General features: G+C 33.6%; 1 protein-coding gene across 1 annotated transcript; it reads left to right on the top strand.

Annotated features, from left to right (window-relative positions):
• The first annotated feature begins 371 nt into the window (after window positions 1-371).
• On the top strand, window positions 372-15,480 carry LOC137811719 (uncharacterized). Its single transcript, XM_068613556.1, has 11 exons — window positions 372-704; window positions 1,045-1,218; window positions 1,312-1,367; window positions 2,081-2,146; window positions 2,267-2,374; window positions 9,119-9,185; window positions 9,405-9,489; window positions 10,618-10,778; window positions 14,130-14,231; window positions 14,762-14,987; window positions 15,151-15,480. Exons 1-11 carry the CDS (start codon window positions 663-665, stop codon window positions 15,282-15,284), a joined length of 1,221 nt encoding a protein of 406 aa, XP_068469657.1. The 5' UTR covers window positions 372-662; the 3' UTR covers window positions 15,285-15,480.
• The last annotated feature ends 2,418 nt before the right edge of the window (window positions 15,481-17,898 follow it).

Here is a 17,898-nt window from a genome sequence, read left to right as displayed (position 1 = left end):
GCCTGTTTACCATTACCAAGTCATTCAATAGACAATGAGATTAAGGTAAATGGATATTAATAATTTTGAAATGTGTGTATTTGAATTCAAGCATTCATTTAATGTTTATCACATTGGAAATTTTATTTTTAAAGAGAGACAGCATATAAATGGATAAAATGAATGAAATATTTAATTTTTGCCAACTTTAATTTACAAAATATTTCAAGTGAAAGTAAAAACGTTTGAACATGTTCCTTCATTTATGATTTTTAGTAAATGAAAATTAATATTTAAGATAAATATTTTTTGATGGCCGACAAAAATGGGCAGTGAAAAAGCAATAAGTTGAAAACTTTAACATTAAGAAGTAGAGGAATTAGGTGCATTGAAAATAAGTCCGTTAATCACATTAATCAGAGTAACATCTATTGGGGCAGACTTCTGTGTAATTATTTATTGGTGCAGACATTAGTAACCCAAGTGTCAGCACACGTGAAAGAAGCTCCTCTCAAATCTTGCACATTATAGTAATAATAAAGTGTAATTTTTCCATTATTTATCGATTTTCTGGCTGTTCCTCACACTCTCTAGCAAGAGCCAGAGAGAGTGGAAGCTTTACTTCGCTGGTGATCCATTCTAGAGGGAGAAACGCTTCTTCCACTCTCTCTCTCTCTCTCTCTATGATGGCCGACGATCCAATGCCCACGCGCTGGTCTTTTCAGGTGTTTTACTTTCTCTTCTCTCTCTCTCTCTCTCTCTCTCTCTCTCTCTCTCTCTCTCTCTCTCTCCATTTCCTCGCAAATTGCGATTCTCGATTCCCTGTTTTTTCATTTTTCATACCACCACATTCCGAATCGCGTTTTGTTGATAATTCGATATGGATTTCTTATGGTTGCTCCGATTTGTTTTCTCACTAGCTTGAATAATGTCATGGAAATTTAACTTTGCTTGGATAGATTGTGTATTTTTTTTGTCTGTTTGGTTTTGTTGATTCTGTGGTGGACTGAATTTTACTTTTATTGTTACCGAGAGTTTTACGTAGTTTTAATTTTGGATCTTCAGGACTTCAAATTTTATTATGATGCTAAGTTTGGTAGGAAGAAGGCCGACAAGAACGGCGAGACTGCTGATGAAGCGGTGGTCAGTAATGGAGGCTCGTTGGGCGTTGTGTCCAATGGCAATCCGCATGCGAAAAAGGCATCGGAAATGGCTTTTTATGAGCAGCATCGAACTGAGGTAGTGTGTTTCAGAAGTTTCTTGGGGAACCGGTCATTACTCCTTGAAACTTCGCTGATTTGTGCTTCGTCATGCTTTGATTTTGTGTTTCAGGGGCAGAACCAGATTCACTCAAATGGATTTTCGCCGGTTAATATGGATGAAAGACCGTATGATTTGCTGAGCCATCACTTTGTGTTCTTGGACTCTGTCGTTAGCACATATTCATTTAAAAATGTTAAAATTCAATTTTATCAGAAACAGATAGGATGCCATTCGTAGTTGATCGAGTAACAGACTAGTTCAGCTATGGTTAAAGTCCTTCACACTATAAAAAATAGACATTCAGGATCAGTCGATGATAGGATCAATGAAGTTTCTGTTTTCTTTCATTGCATTTTGAATTTGCTGAGATTTATGCATATTCCATACCTTTGAGGTTCTCATCTCACCTAAAGGAAACATACAAATATCATATGTGCATATTTTAGCAGCCATTACTAAAATTGATAATTTGATATTTTCTCACAATTAACAGTTAGTAATATCATCTCTTGAGTTCTTCTACTCTAGTGGACTATGTGGAATGTAGAGAATTTGCTACCAAGTAAAGAGAAGTTGACAATAATATACAGTTTTACATCTTTTAGAATTCACAATTGATATTTTTTGTTGAATGAATTACGATTGACACTGACCCTTTAATCTGTACTCACAATTTTAACCATTAGCATTATCAACGTATACGTTTTGTGATTCTGTGGGACCATATGGAAGATAGAGAATTTATTCATTCTTAGAATTACAGATAACCTAGAAAATACGGAAGATAGAAGAATTTAGTCATCTGCACTTCTCAGATAATTATCCCTAACATTTTCAGGCAGAGATCTTTGCTTCCACCTTTTGAATCTGCAGAAATGCGAACTTTAGCAGAGAGCCTAAGTAGGTATATTTTCTCTCTCAATATTTCCAACACTTTTGATTCAACTGCTGACTACTCGGAGAAGTTACCGGTGTGCTAGTCAAAATTTTCACATGTTTTGCGTTGCCCATCATATTGTTGCAGGGATATCATTCGTGGAAGTCCAGATGTGAAGTGGGAAAGTATCAAGGGCTTAGAGAATGCCAAACGTTTACTGAAAGAGGCTGTTGTGATGCCAATTAAGTATCCGAGGTAGGTATCCCTATTGAAAATATTCTACACCTAACATTCCTTAGAGATGTTGACAACCATTTTGTTTCACTGCTTGTCAACATATTCTTGTGTATGTTACAAATGAGATCTTTTCATTGGATATTGTAGATGATTTACATTGATCAATGAATAATCTAGTGTTTTTAATTTAAGATGAAGCAAGGATAACAGTAATGTTAAGATTAGATTTCTATTGATTTAGTTTAACTGTATGGTGATTTAGCTTTTGTAATAAGAAATATCTTGAACCAATATTTTATCTAGATAGTAGATATTTCCTATTAGTATATATTTCAAGATGTTGACTGGATGGAGTATTCTTATATACAAACTGCTGGAGTTTCAATGTTTTGGATTATTTATACATCTATTTTCCTTTACCATCTGAATGGAGTAAATCATACATAATTTTACTTCGGAAAACAAATTCATGCCTATCAGTATATATTTCAAGATGTTGACTGGATGGAGTATTCTTATATACAAACTAATTTCATTGTTTTGGATTATTTATACATCTATTTTCATTTACCATCTGAATGGAGTAAATCATACATAATTTTACTTTGGAAAACAAATTCATGGTTTTAACGGTGGCTTCCCCATTGCCAACTTGCCACTCCACATCATAGATTGAATTACCTGCCCAGTAGGTTGTACCATGCAGAAGACAAATTGATGTAAGGGTTTATGGAAGTGTGGTTCCTTTCATGGGCTCTAGTAGCTCTAACTAGTGAAATGCCTGTACTTTTCAGCTGAAGCTTCTCTCTTCTCACCTTTTTTGGGAGGGTCATGTCTTTGGACTGCCTAGTGCCTTAATGGTATTTTGTGTTTGCTTTAATGGGATGATTTATAAAAGGGTCATATAATTTGATACTACAATTTAAGTTGGACAACCATGAAAGGTGTACATTAGAAGGAATAAAAGATAGGCTTATTCTATTAAGGCTTGATTATTTTTTTAAATGTTATAGGACAGTAATGTAACTGTTGTGACAGTTACTGAGTGGTTTTTATTTGTTGTAGGGCAGTTATCAATATATGTACAGACTGTTATTTGTGTAATATAGATATAGGAAAGTAGACCACTTAATGGGACATGTTTGATTCATTGTTCCTATAGTGTGAGTTGAAAGAAATAGATGAAATATATTTCTGAGATGTTTTACAATTGTTATTACAGTCTCAATTTATAGACTGTTTACAACCTAATTAAGGAAAGAAATAATAGGTAATGAAAACAAGAAATAATGGGTGATTAAAGCTGTACAAATCTAATCAAATTTGTCCTAATAAATAGAGAATGAAATTTGCACTTAATTACATAATAATTCTCCTGATTATGCAACACTCCCCTCTCAAGTTGGTGAATGTATATCTATCATTCCCAACTTGCAAGTAAGATCTTTGAATTGTTTTGTGGGAAGTCCCTTAGTAAACATATCTGGCAATTGGAGTCTTGAAGGGATGTACTCGGTGGCTATAAGATCATTATCCAACTTCTCCTTAATGAAATGTAGGTCTATCTCTACATGCTTTGTTCGGTCATGTTGAACTGGATTGTGTGCAATACTGATGGCGGACTTATTATCACACACCAAACCCATAGGAGCTTCATATTTTACTTTGAGATCATCGAGTATGATCTTCATCCATAATAGTTCACAAACCCCTTGAGCCATGGCTCTAAATTCTGCTTCTGCACTTGATCTTGCAACTACATTTTGTTTCTTGCTCCTCCATGTCACCAGATTTCCACACAGGAACATGCAATAGCCTGTGGTGGATCTCCTATCAACAATTGATCTGCATAGTCAACATTAGTATATATTTTCGTGGATAAGTTTTCCCCTTTTTTGAATATCAATCCTTTCCCTAGAGAGGCTTTTAAGTACTGAATAATTCTATTTACAGCTTGCAAGTGTCTTTCTCTTGGATCATGCATGAATTGGCTAACCACACTAACTGCATAAGCTATGTTTGGCCTAGTGTGTGATAGATAAATGAGTTTTCCCACAAGTCTTTGATATTGTGTCTTCTCCACCTTTGGATTTTTCTCATCATTCCCAATCCTATGATTTTGCTCTATTGGCACTTCAGTGGTCTTGCAACCCAGCTTACCAGTCTCTTTAAGGAGATCAAGGATGTATTTTCTTTGAGAAATAAAGATGCCTTGTCTAGAGTAAGCAACCTCTATCCCAAGGAAGTACTTCAGCTTTCCAAGATCCTTCATCTCAAATTGAGCAGCCAGTCTCTCCTTCAAAGTTTGTTTTTCAATCTCATTATCACTTGTAATAATCATATCATCTATATAGACCAAAAGTAGAGTGAGTTTACCATTCTGAGAATGTTTTATAAACAGAATATGGTCACCTTAACTTTGTCGGTACCCCAAAGATACCTTAGCTTGAGTAAACCTTCCAAACCAAGCACAAGGTGATTGGTTAAGACCATATAGGGCCTTTTTAAGTCTGCACACCTTATTCCCTTCATTAATAGCACCATAACCAGCACCATAACCAGGTGAAATCTCCATGTATACTTCTTCCTCCAAGCTTCTATGCAAGAAGGCATTTTTAACATCAAATTGATGCATCGCCCAACCAAAGTGTGCTGCCAGGGAGAGAATAATCTTGACTGTATTCATTTTTGCCATTGGAGCAAAAGTCTACTCATAATCGATCCCATAGGTTTGAGTATACCTTTTTGCAACCAACCTTGCTTTATACCGATCCAGTGTGCCATTAGACTTATACTTAACTGTGTATGTCCACCTACAACCCACTGCTTTCTTATCTTTTGATCTCTCTACAATCTTCCAAGTCTCATTCCTTTCTAATGCGCTCATTTATTCATTCATGGCTCGAATCCAATGCTCATCTTTTAAGGCTTCTTGTACTAATGTAGGGATTTTGATAGAATCAATAGTTGAAAGAAAACTCCGGTGCTGCATAGAAAGTTTTTCGGTAGACACAAATTGGGATATAGGATATTTTGGCACAAGATATTTTTTCTTTTCTCAAGGCAATAGGTAAATCATTTAGGTTAGGTTCAAAAGCAGTATTTAAGGTGTCCTCAAGAGTTTCACAGGTATGAGTTCTTACCTCTGGTTTGGACAATTGAAGTTGTTCGACTAGGACGGGTTCTTGTTACCTTTGTTGATATTGTTTTCTCAACTTACTGACCATGACCTGTGTTGGCCTTACTCTGCACTGTATACCTAGGTGGTACTTCCATGTATATTTCTTCTTCAAGATCCCCATATAGAAATGCATTTTTCACATAAAATTGATGCAAGTTTCAATCATGGTTTGCTGCCAATGATAAAATTACTTTGACTGTGTTCATTTTTGCAACTGGTGCAAAAGCCTCCAAGTAATCCACTCCATAAGTTTGAGTGAATCCTTTAGCCATCAACTTGACCTTATGCCTCTCAATAGTCCCATCAACCTTCTATTTGAGTGGGTAAAGCCACTTGCACCCAACAGGTTTTTTTTCTGGTGGTAGAGTGACTAGTTTCAAAGTATTGTTCTTCTGCAATGCCTCCATTTTCAATCCATGACCTGTTTTCATTTTTTTTTCAATTAATGCCTCATACAAAAGAAGGTATGGTTGTGGTATTTAGGCTTGTTAGGAAGGTTATATGGGTAAGTGAGAATTTTTCAAAAAATAGATAATTTGTGGTTTAGTGGTTCTTGTTCCTTTTTTAAGAGTAATTGGGAAATCTAAATTTTGGTCTACCTGTGCAATAGGTTCTATAGAAGAGAGTTCATTATTAGTAAGATCATCACAACACAACTAGTAGAATTAGGTCAAACACATTTACCTCATGTAATGATATAGGGTTGAACTCTTGAATATGAGTAGAACCTGGAATGGCCTTTCCTCTTTGGGCATACCCAACATTTTTCCAAACTTTGTATCATCATGTGGTGTAATAACTGGTCCTACAGATTCATAATTTTGATCAGAAGATTTAGGATTTTGATTCCACCTCTACTGTCTTTCTCTCTGCTTCAGTTTTAATGGGATTACTTTTTTAAAACTCATTTTCTAATCCAAAAAACAGATTTAGGGATATAAAAAGCTCATCATCTTCCTCTCTTAAACTCTCCCCTTGAAGATGAGGATGATTAAAATAGCTAACTTACTCATTGAAGGTGACATGTCTTGACACAAAATATTTTGGAAAGGGGATGAAAGCATTTATACTCTTTTTGTATGACAGAATACCCTAGGAAAACACAATTAATAGCCCTTGAATCAAGTTTTCCTATTAGTTGTATGTGAATATGTATAAACTTTACACACCCAAATATTCTAAGTGGAAGCTTAAGTGTATGAGTTATGTGTGGGGATAGAATGAGTGTAGAACTTCAATTGGACTTTTTAAAGACAAAAAAACAGTAGCAGGTAATGTGTGCATTTGATAAGTAATTGTAAGTATAGCTTTCTCCCAAAATCTTTTGGAATATTATTTTGAAAAAGGAGTGGTCTAGTTTGTTCTAGTAAGTGCTCATTTTTCTGTTCAACAATTCCTTGTTGGGATGTGTAAACACATAAGGATTCGTGAATTATCCATTCCTTTTGAAAGAAAGAATCTAAGGTATGATTGAAATAATCTTTAGCATTATCAAACCTATTTTCTTGATAGTAACCCCCAATTGATTCTTAATTAGTGATGCAAATTGCATAATAAGAGAGCTAACCTCATATTTGTGTTTAAGGAGAGAAAGTCATGTTACCCTTTGTACAATCATCAGTAAAGGTGATAAACCATTTAGCTCCTAAAATATTAGGATCTTTAGAAGGACTCCCCACATTAGTATGAACAAGATAAAAAGGAGATGTGCTTATTTTATTAGTCATAGGAAAAGGTATATGTTTATGTTTAGCCAACTCACACACCTCTGAATGAAGACTTTGCAGATTTAAGTTTTTGAACAAGGTAGGAAACAAAAACTTTATAACATGAAGTGAAGGATGTCCTAGACAACAATGTAACAACTGAACTTTTTCTGTGTTGGGAATGGAGGTTGTAGACATAAAAGATTGACTCTTAATGGGCAGATTCAGATCTTTCATGTGGTAAAGACCATTCCATTCTCTAGCATGTCTAATCATCCTCCTCGATTTTTGTCCTGCAATATACAAGAGTTGCTATAAAAAATCACATTACATGAGAAATCTTTTGTAAGTTTTTGTATAGATATCAGGTTTGTGGACAATTTAGGAAAATGTAGCACATTTTTCAGAATTATGGTTGGGTTTGTTTGGACATCTCTTTGACCAACTGCAGTTATCATGTTTCCATCAATTGTTGAAATGTTTTTGTTTCTAGGACATGGGGAATATGTGGAAAAGAATTTATGAAGAGGTGTCATATGATCAGTGATTCTAGAGTCTAAAATCCAGTAGTAGGAAGGGTGCATTTGAGACATTAAATCCAACAAAAAATGGTAACATACCATAATGTGTCAATGAACACTTTTGGGTTTTCCAGTTTACTATGGAAGGACCTTACTCTTTCTAGCTCCTCATGATTGAGTTGAATAGATCATCTTGGATTATAGGCAATCATCTAGGATGTTTTGGATCCCAATCAGAGGTGGCTCTCAGGATTTGAACGCTCTCTGATACCATCTCAAATATTAGGGTCGAAATGATTTTATTGCTAACAATACATCATATATATATAGTACACGCACACACATCATATACCTATGGTTCAAGGATAATAATATCCTTATGATTTAGGGATATAATTAGTTTCCTGTAATTCATGGATATTCCCATTATACACTTTAATTATAATCTGCTAAATATGGAAGAATAAAATATGATTGTTGACAAATATGCTTTGCAAAAATAAGAGGAAAGCGCTTTGAAAGTAAAATTCAAGAGGTCATACTACAAGTCTCTAAGTTTAAGTATCAAGGATCGATTATGGCATGATGGAGAAATTAATGAAGATCTAAAGTACCTGCATACCAAACTTAAGAGGAAGATTATCAATGACTACAAACTGACTATATTGTGACAGTGAATTCTGGTCTTTAAAGGGACAATAAATAAAAAAGAGAGTTGCATAAATGAGAATGTTAAGGTGGATGTGTGACGATATAAGAAAGGAGATAACATGAAATAGTTGTATTTGAGAAGATATTGTTGTGGTTCTAGTTGAGAAGATAACAAAAATATGGTTAAATTAGTTAAGACGGGCAGAATTGGAGGCACCGGTCAGGAGAGCAAATTGTGTTTTTGATCTTGTAAAAGAGGGATGAGGAAAACCAGGCTGGACAATGGACGAAGTTAATAAAAGAGATCCGGTGATGAATACAGATTTTACGTTATTTTCTTTCTTTGTTAGAAAAGAAAAAATCTCATTTTAAAGTAGTTGAAAAAGGAACAGAAACAGGTCTAGCTGATTCACATGTTTCGGATGATGCTTGCTTGAAAATGACAAAGATACTTACGTCTATGACAAAGATTTGTTATTTTGAAATTTTGACCACATCAGTTAGTTATTTTATGTTTTACGGAATTTAAGATTATATTCTAAGCTCCCTGTCATGCTAAAATGGCTGTGTTAAGATATTGTTCTTGAAATGGTTAAGTAATTGATTTCCTAGACTTGCATATGTGCTAATAAAAGTTTACTAGAGAACCAGAGATATGAGTAAAAAAATTTCATGATCAAGCTAATCTTTGTCATTTTTCTAGGTACTTCACTGGTCTGTTGTCACCATGGAAGGGCATCCTCCTTTTTGGGCCACCAGGAACAGGAAAGGTTTGTATTGTTATTCCATAAAAAAATATTCACTAGATTGCCTCGTACTGTCATTCTAAAATTGTACGAGAATATTAATGTGTATGTATGCACATAAAATTAAAAATTAAAAATTAAACAGTAAATGTACAGCCTTCCTATTTTCATATTTTGCTAGAGCAGTTATTTTTTCCTTTTTGAATTATTAATAACTTCCTAAGTTTGGTTTGAATGTTGCAGACAATGCTTGCTAAGGCAGTTGCGACAGAGTGCAACACTACTTTTTTTAATATTTCCGCATCATCTGTAGTTAGCAAATGGCGAGGCATGTTTCATATAACTTTCTCCCTCTTCTTCTTTAGATTATTTATTTTGTAAATCTAAATCTAGGTACCGTATGAAACATGAATGTGTTTATTTTTATAATTGTAGTGTATATGTATTATTTTCTCTAAAGGAAATAGAATGATCTCTGTCTGGAAGATGTAGAACTAACTATTTTTCTTCAAATATTATGTTGATAACTACCTTGCATCTGGTCAATTGACATACGCCCTTTTTGGTTTGGAAAGGTTTTTGTTCAACACCCTTGTGTTTGAAATAGCCAAATAGACAGAGAGGCATATGCAGCATATGTATATCTTAAAGAAAGGTCTAATATCAGACAGTGAAGCTTAAAACAACTATTTGATATAGCATGTGTGATTTGGATTAAAACAATTGATTGCATGACTTGAGTTTAATTTTAATCTGCACCATTTGCTATTTTGAGCTTCTCACATCTCACTGTAAGCCAATTATCAGTTGGTTGCCATTAGAGGTCAGATGTATGTTAGTTGCCCATTAGTTTAATAGCTAATTACAATATATCAGCTGGTTAGGCTGAATTAGAGTAGTTACCCATTAGTTTAGTATCTAGTTACAATATATGAACTAGGGTGTGTTGCCTTTAAAGTGAGGGATAGAAGAGGGAGAGAGGATCTTGTTATTTTGTGAGAGAATTAGGGCCTTCGACTTGGTAAGTGCAGTTGTTAGATAATTGAATCACTCTCATATATGTAATTTCCTTTTAGTTCAAATGACAAGAAAATTATTCGGTGAGATCTTAGATAACATATCTCTCATTGTGCTCTATCTTTTATATCTATTCTCTCTGTAGAAGGGTTCAAGAACTTACCCGGATTCATTCTAAAGTGCATTAAGAATGTTCTTTGAATAAACAGTTGATTTTTTTTCTCTTACTTCCTTTGACAACCTTCCTGATGTGAAAATAGGAAAAAAAACACAAGAAAGAAGTTGCAAGCTTCATAATATAGGTGTTAACAAATGAAGTTTAATAGATGTACTATCAAACAAGATTTCTTAAGTATTGCGTCTAATGACGAGTCGTCTGATGAACTTGCAAGCTTCATTTGAGAATCTGTACATTTACAGAAGTTATTTTGGACTGCAGGTGATTCGGAGAAGTTAGTGAAAGTGTTATTTGAACTTGCAAGGCATCATGCACCCTCAACAATATTTCTTGATGAAATTGATGCAATCATTAGTCAACGTGGTGAAGCTCGTAGTGAACATGAAGCAAGCAGACGGTTGAAAACTGAGCTTCTTGTTCAGGTGATGCTTGTTTCTTACATTTAACATAATTTTTATAATCATCAAGTTTGTTACCTTCACCTAGTTCATACTTTATACTATTTTTTACATGTCCCACGTCAACTAGGATTATGGTCCAAAATGCCCCTTGGAATAAGATTTTGGATAATTCTACCCATTTGAGCTAGCTTTCGGAGTTAAATAATGCCGAACCCCTGTCCTACATTTAGAACCCATATGGGACATCAGATTCACGTATCAGCAAAACATTTAAAAAATATTGTACTTGTAGGGGATTGTTTTACAAACAGATATATCAATTTCATTACTTAAAGGTGCAGTAGCAACTTGGCCGTCGTAAAATTTTTTATTGTCAAGCAGCATGACTTTAAAAGTAGTTATTACAATAGTTTACAATTTTACAATACACGACAATTTATAATTTGATGACAATGTGCCTTTACACGTATTTAAATTTAATTCTTTATTTAGTATTCATGTTTCTAATAATACAATTATAAACCAGTAAATTTGAAGCTTGTTCTTTACTTTTTTGAGACGAATAGAATAATGAAAGTTAATTTATTCTTATTGAAGAAGCTTGCCAGTGTCTACCGCATTATCAATCTAATCATGATTAATACGCTAATATTTTTAATCATGAATGATAAACATAATGAAAATAACTTGAAATTAAGGGTGGGCAAAAAATCCAAATTACAAAATCCAATCCATAATTATCCAAATCTATGTTAGTTTTAATCTATTTAAATGGATTTATCTCAAATTCAAATCCATATTTTTGGATTTTAAATCCAATCCATTTAATTGAATATGGATTAGATATAGATTGGATACATTTTTGGATTATCCAAATTGCATTTTGGGTTGGATTTTGACTTGGCCCGATTCAGGTTGAGCCAAGACAATTTGAGCCCAGGTTGAGCAAAGTCGGCCCAAGTCCACATCGAGCTGAGTCGTCCGGGCTCAAGTCGAATCGAGTCGATATGGGCCAAAGTTGAGCCAAGTCATTTGGGGGCAAAGTCGATGGGCCAAGTCGAGCTGATTGGCCGATATTGAGTTGACCCGAGTCGGCCGGGGCCGATATCGAGCCGAGTTGGCCCATGCCAATGTCTAGTTGAGCCGGTCCAAGCCCATGTCGAGCTGAGTCTTTCGGGTCCGATATTGAGTCAAGCGGGCCCGAGCCGATATCCAGACGATCGGGCCAGGGCTGATCTCGAGTTGAGCGGGCACAGGCCGATGCCGAGCCAAGCAAGTCCGGGCCGATGTCGAGCCGAGCGGGCCTGAGCTGATGTCGAGCCGAGCAGGCCTGGGCAAATGTCGAGGCGAGCGGGTCCGGGTCGATGTCAAGCCGAGCGGGCCGGAGCCCATGTTGAGCCGAGCAGTCTTGGGTCGATGTTGAGCTGAGCAGGCCCGGGTTGAATTTGAGCCGAGTAAGCCCAGACTGAAGTCGAGTCGTCCAGGCCCAGGTCGATGTCGATTCGCCCGAGTCGATGTCGAGTCGTCCGAGCCTGGGCCGATGTCGAGCCGTTCAGGCCCGGGTCGATGTCGAGTTGTTCGTGCCCGGGTCGATGTCGAGCCGTCTGGGCCCAGGCCGATGTCGAGCCGTCCGAGCTCGGGCCGATAGCGAGCCGAGTTGGTCTGCGTCCAGGTTGAGTCGACTTAGGCTCAATTCGAGCCAAGTTAGTGTGTGTCCATATCAAAATGAATTTAATGTAATTGACAAAGTGAATTTAATTTAATTAACAAAGTGGATTTAATCTAGATTTAATTCACTTTAAATGAATTTTAAAAAAATTTAAATAAATTTGATTTAGTTAAAATGGATATGGATTTTAAATCCAATCCATTTATTTGGATTTGGATTGGATCTGGAAAAATCCAATCCATGACCACCCCTACTTGAAATGTGTCATATAAATTACAATTGTGCTCAATATAATACTTTTAAACTAGAAAATGGCCGAAGAGAAATTAGGTTATGTATTGATAGCTTAGAACAGTTATATTTTTGTGCTGAATTTCTATGAAAATGCTTGAAAAAATAAATAATACAAATTTATTTCTCAAATTTTTTTAAATTGAATTACTTCGCATTTCAAGTTCTCACATTTTAAAATTCTTCATCCAAAATATGTTGTGCTTCAATCTTTGTAACAAAATACCCTTATTATGAAGTCCATAAACTTGAAGATGAACTTTAGAAGGTTGTTGGATCATTTGTTTAAATAAGCAATAATGATAAGTCACAACATGGAAGGTGTTGGTAAATAAGATCGACACTGAGGCTAATTTGGTAAGACGAGGGGTAGTGGTCGAAAGCATCCTATGTAGTATGTGTGGGGAGGATGAGGAGTCTTATCGCCATTTGTTCTTTGAGTGTAGAATAGCTTGACTTGTTTGGTGTCAGGACTACACTTGGCTAGGTTTGGTGTTTGTAGATCATCATGAAACAAGTCATAACTTTCTACAATTTAAGATGTGTAGTGCATTTGAATTTGTTAATTTAGTTTGGGGGATGATTTGGATTGCTGTAGTAAGTGAGATTTGAAGGCACATGAATAATTTTATTTTTAAAGGTGGTATGATTGATGTTTCAGAAATGTTCACTCTGGTCAATTAAAGGTCTGTCTTGGGTAATTTCCAAGGTACCTTCTGTTTGTTTTTCTTATTCTGATTGGTGTCTTGATTCTCTGGTTTGTATGAATTTGATTAAGTGATGTTTTAGTATTATTGGTTAGATTCCTTATGGGTGGTTTGGTGTTTGCGGGTGTATTATTAGTTGTTGTTGGTAGGATGCTAAAGTTGACATTTTTTTAGGGAAAGACTTTGGAGGTCTTTGTCGATTTGTATAAGAGTTGGATTACCCTGAAGTGATTTACATTTATTTATTTTTTCTTATTAATAAAAAAAGATAAGCTTCAGGCAATTAAAAGTTTCAGCTATCCAACGAATTATGTACTTTTTATTTTATATTGCACATAATCCTGCATTTCTTCAGTTCCCTTCTCGGGCACAGGAAGATCCTCAACATTTCATTGCACAATTTGAACAGCAAACAAATATTAAGGAGAAATTGCTTCCGAAAAAATTACAAATATCCAGATAAATTGTTAGATTTTTTCCTTTTCAGCTATTACAACTTCATCTATTAATTATTTAAGTTCGCCATGATAGTTGGCCTTTGAGCATGATAGTTGGCCTTTGAAATTGTGAAAGTTTTTTCATATTACCTGGGAGCTTGTGTCCTCTGAAAATTCAAGCACCTGCATCGTAATATGCATTGTCATCAAAACAGTGACGTATGAGCTTTGCTTTCTCAAACATTAATCATTTGGATTAAGATTGCAGATGGATGGTTTGACCCGGACTGATGAACTGGTTTTTGTCTTGGCGGCAACAAATCTTCCCTGGGAATTGGATGCAGCCATGCTCCGACGTCTTGAGAAGCGTGTATCCTTTAAATATAAGCTTGTGCATCATATTAGTGTGCATGATAAATTGTCAGGCCAAATGTTTTTTGGGAGCATTGAATAAATTATTGGGCATCTCGTATCATCTCAGTACTCTTGTTTCCTACATTACTTATTTTGGACATCTTATTCGCTCTAAATGAAACTGGCATTCTATCTAAGATGCTTGGTTTATAATCTAAAGTAAGAGCAATTATTGTTTTGGGTTTAAATTTTAATTGCAGTCCGTATAGACATGCATTGTAGACTAGTACTGTGTTTGTAAACTTGGCATACTTGAAGCTCGTTGTCTATTGTTTATTATTATTATTATTATTATTATTTCAAAATATCTGGGATAAAATTGTTGTCTTGGTAGGGAATAACTTTGGTGGTGAGAAAAAAAAATACTACTGAGAATAGATCTCAGTCGAATATGTATATAGATGATGCCCTTATAAGCAATCCGTGCTTGCAATTGAAAGCTCGTCAGTCTTTGTCTAATGGTTGTTCCTTGACCATAACTAAAAGATCCTTGTACCACTTCCAGAACCAGTAGCGAGGAGATCAATGTTTGAGGAACTCCTTCCTCAAAAGCCTGACGAGGAGCAGATCCCCTATGATTTACTTGTCGATCAAACAGAAGGATTTTCAGGGTCAGATATCCGATTACTCTGTAAAGAAACAGCAATGCAGCCCTTGAGACGCTTAATGTCACAACTTGAGCAGAGACAGGAGGAGGTGGTGCCTGAAGATGGTATGTTGTCTGTTTACACAGGAAATTGATGATAACAGCTTCTTTTATATAGATTTTTCAACTATAAGCTATTTTCTGTTAACAATGTGTTGGCTATTTTCTTAAATATTTACTTGAGCTTAATTTTACTCCTCTCGAACTGAAACTAATCATTGGGTTACAGAGCTGCCAAAAGTTGGGCCAATCAGATCTGAAGATATAGAAACAGCATTGAGAAACACAAGACCATCTGCTCATCTCCATGCCCACAAATACGACAAGTTCAATGCTGATTATGGTAGTCAAATACTACAATGATCAGTTTTAGTTGTCACTGTTAGATCATCCACAAATTTGTCATAAAATTACTGTTGTGTAAGACTAGTAAACGTCAAGCATTGCAACTTTTCAACTTTTCTAGATATGCAACTTTTCTGCATTCCTTTTTCTCCATTATTAGTTATTCTTACACATATTTAAGTAGCAAATGCTTCTGATTATACTTTTAAATTCACTCATTGTTTGATTTTACTTCAATATATTCATGACATTACGCACTGCTAATAATTGGAAGACGAGGACATGTTTCCATGTCAGGTGATCAAACTTCGAAGTCTTTTTTCACCACAAAAGGTTGAATGTGAAAAAGCTTAACCACTAACAATGTTCAAAGTTAAAAGTTAGGTGTTACTATTTTCATGAATTAAATTTGCTTTTGCAGCATTGGCATTAATAGGTGATACATATATGTTATTAACAATAATTTATTTGTTTGCTCTATGGTAACATCAATGTTGTTATTCACTTTCCTTGTTATTAATAACAAAATAACAAGTATATTAACTATTTTACTTAAGTTATACTTGTATTAAAATTATATAGAAATATAATAATAATTTGACAAATTTAGTAATATATTTAATAAATATTTATTTTTCATATTAAAATAATATTTTCTTAAAAATATAATTTATCTATTTTTATAAAAACATTTATTATTTAGTTTTTATGATATTTTTAATATATAAGAATTAAATAATTTAATTTTTTCCTATAAATATTTTGAAATTTCATTTTTTATTTTCTAATTTTTTATTTAGTTATAGTCAATGTGATATTTTAAAATAATATAAATTATTCATTAAAGGTATAGAAAAGTGAATGTTTATTTATACATAGATGTTTATTTGAAGATATAGAAAATATATTTCTATTTTAAAACTAGAGAATATAAGTGTCATTTACTATCTTGCATATACTTTTTTTTATCTATCTTAAGTTTTCGTAGTCATATTTCAATTATCCTAATCTTTTCTAAAATTTTATGTCATTTTTATGCATAAAATAATTACACTAATATTTCTGTTATACAATTCATTGTTTTTTTATATTAAAGAATAAAAAGATAAATGAGTTATGCATTATCTAGGAGATTAGGACGTTTTCTTAAAGTTAGGGTGAAAGTTAATAAAATGATCTTAAAAAAAAAGTCAACCCAATAATGACGAAGGTTAATCTAATTGGATTTTTGGAATTTGAATTGTCTTCATGGAAGTTACTCGTTATATTCTTTTGTTTATTTCATTGTTTTCATTTTTGTTTTTAATTTTTTGGTTTAAAAATTTAGGCTACTTTTTAAAATTTCTTTGTTTTTTTTATGAGTTGGTTTAATCTTTCATATTTTTGTTTTTATTTTATTTTATGCTATTTTGTATGTGATCCACGTGTTCTTTAGCATGATAATTATTATATTATGACATCTCAGTTAATTGCATAGCTAAAATATACTAATAGTAATTTGTATAAAAAGAACATAATTATTAAAAATAGAGAAAAACAAAGGAATAATGTTCATTCAACCAAACCAAAACCTATGATACATTAAGAAAAAAAAATCTAAATTTCATTGGTCCAAATCAGTTTCTAAAGTATGTTTTACCTATATGTTTCAAACCAGTGATTTTCTTTTTTCCTAGAATCAATTTCTAGATTAGTTAACTTATTAAGTGACATGTTTCTTTATGTATATACATGTAAATCATTAAAATTTAAGATATAGTAGGAGTGATAAAACGAGTTCAATCAATTTTAGCTTGATCTGTCACTGGTCCATTAGGGTTATACTGTCTGAAATTGGTAGTTGTCTCATTATATAGTGGGTTAACGGAGTGACGAGCTAACTCATTACATTTAAAAAAAATATCATTTTTTGTAATTTTTGTTTTGTTTTGGATATATTTATTTAGTTATAGTCTTTGGACAATAAAAATGTAAGAAAGAACAATTGTTGAGATTATGATAGTCTAAGTTCAAGAGTTAGAGAAATTTTTGTAAAAATACTATTTAAGAAATTATGACAGAAAAAAAAAAATAGATTGACTTAAAGAAAAACAAATTGATTTCCTTGTTTCAGGAAGCCGTTTCAAAAATATATTTCAGAATCAACAAATTTTATTTTATTTCTGACTTATCAATTCTGATCTTTACACCATGTTAAGAACAAAATCAAGAATAAATGCTTTGAATACAATGAGATATCAAAGATTCAATTTATTTTCAAAAACCAAGATCTTGAAAAACAAATCAAGTGAGATCTTTATTTCAGAATTAAAGAACAATAGTTTTTTAAACTCACAATTTCATAGATCTACTCAAACCAATTTTGCAAAGATTGATCAAGAATAAACAAAATTTAAATCAGTAACTACTTCTCTTTTAAAAACAGATTTGATACGAAGAGTTAAAAACAGTTCTTAAACCAAGATTGCTTTTAAGATACTTATCTTTAAGAATAAATTTGTTAAAGATTAAGGTTTCCACGTGTTCCAAGATTGATTAAAGACTTATTAAAAACTAGATAACATAATGTGCTTTATGCCAATAAAGCAGTTAAAACAACAAATTCAATTTTAGAACAACAAATTTATTCAGT

The sequence above is a fragment of the Phaseolus vulgaris genome, chromosome 2 (assembly GCF_000499845.2).
Source record: "Phaseolus vulgaris cultivar G19833 chromosome 2, P. vulgaris v2.0, whole genome shotgun sequence".
In the NCBI taxonomy this organism is placed as follows: Eukaryota; Viridiplantae; Streptophyta; class Magnoliopsida; order Fabales; family Fabaceae; genus Phaseolus; species Phaseolus vulgaris.
This window is presented reverse-complemented; position numbering and strand designations above follow the sequence as displayed.

Bases quoted from the DNA above. Each gene is read 5' to 3' on its own strand.
- LOC137811719 (XM_068613556.1), top strand. From the start codon at position 663: ATGATGGCCGACGATCCAATGCCCACGCGCTGGTCTTTTCAG. The intron at 1,219-1,311 runs GTAGTGTGTTTC...TTTGTGTTTCAG, and splicing joins ATGAGCAGCATCGAACTGAG to GGGCAGAACCAGATTCACTC. The intron at 2,147-2,266 runs GTATATTTTCTC...ATATTGTTGCAG, and splicing joins TTAGCAGAGAGCCTAAGTAG to GGATATCATTCGTGGAAGTC.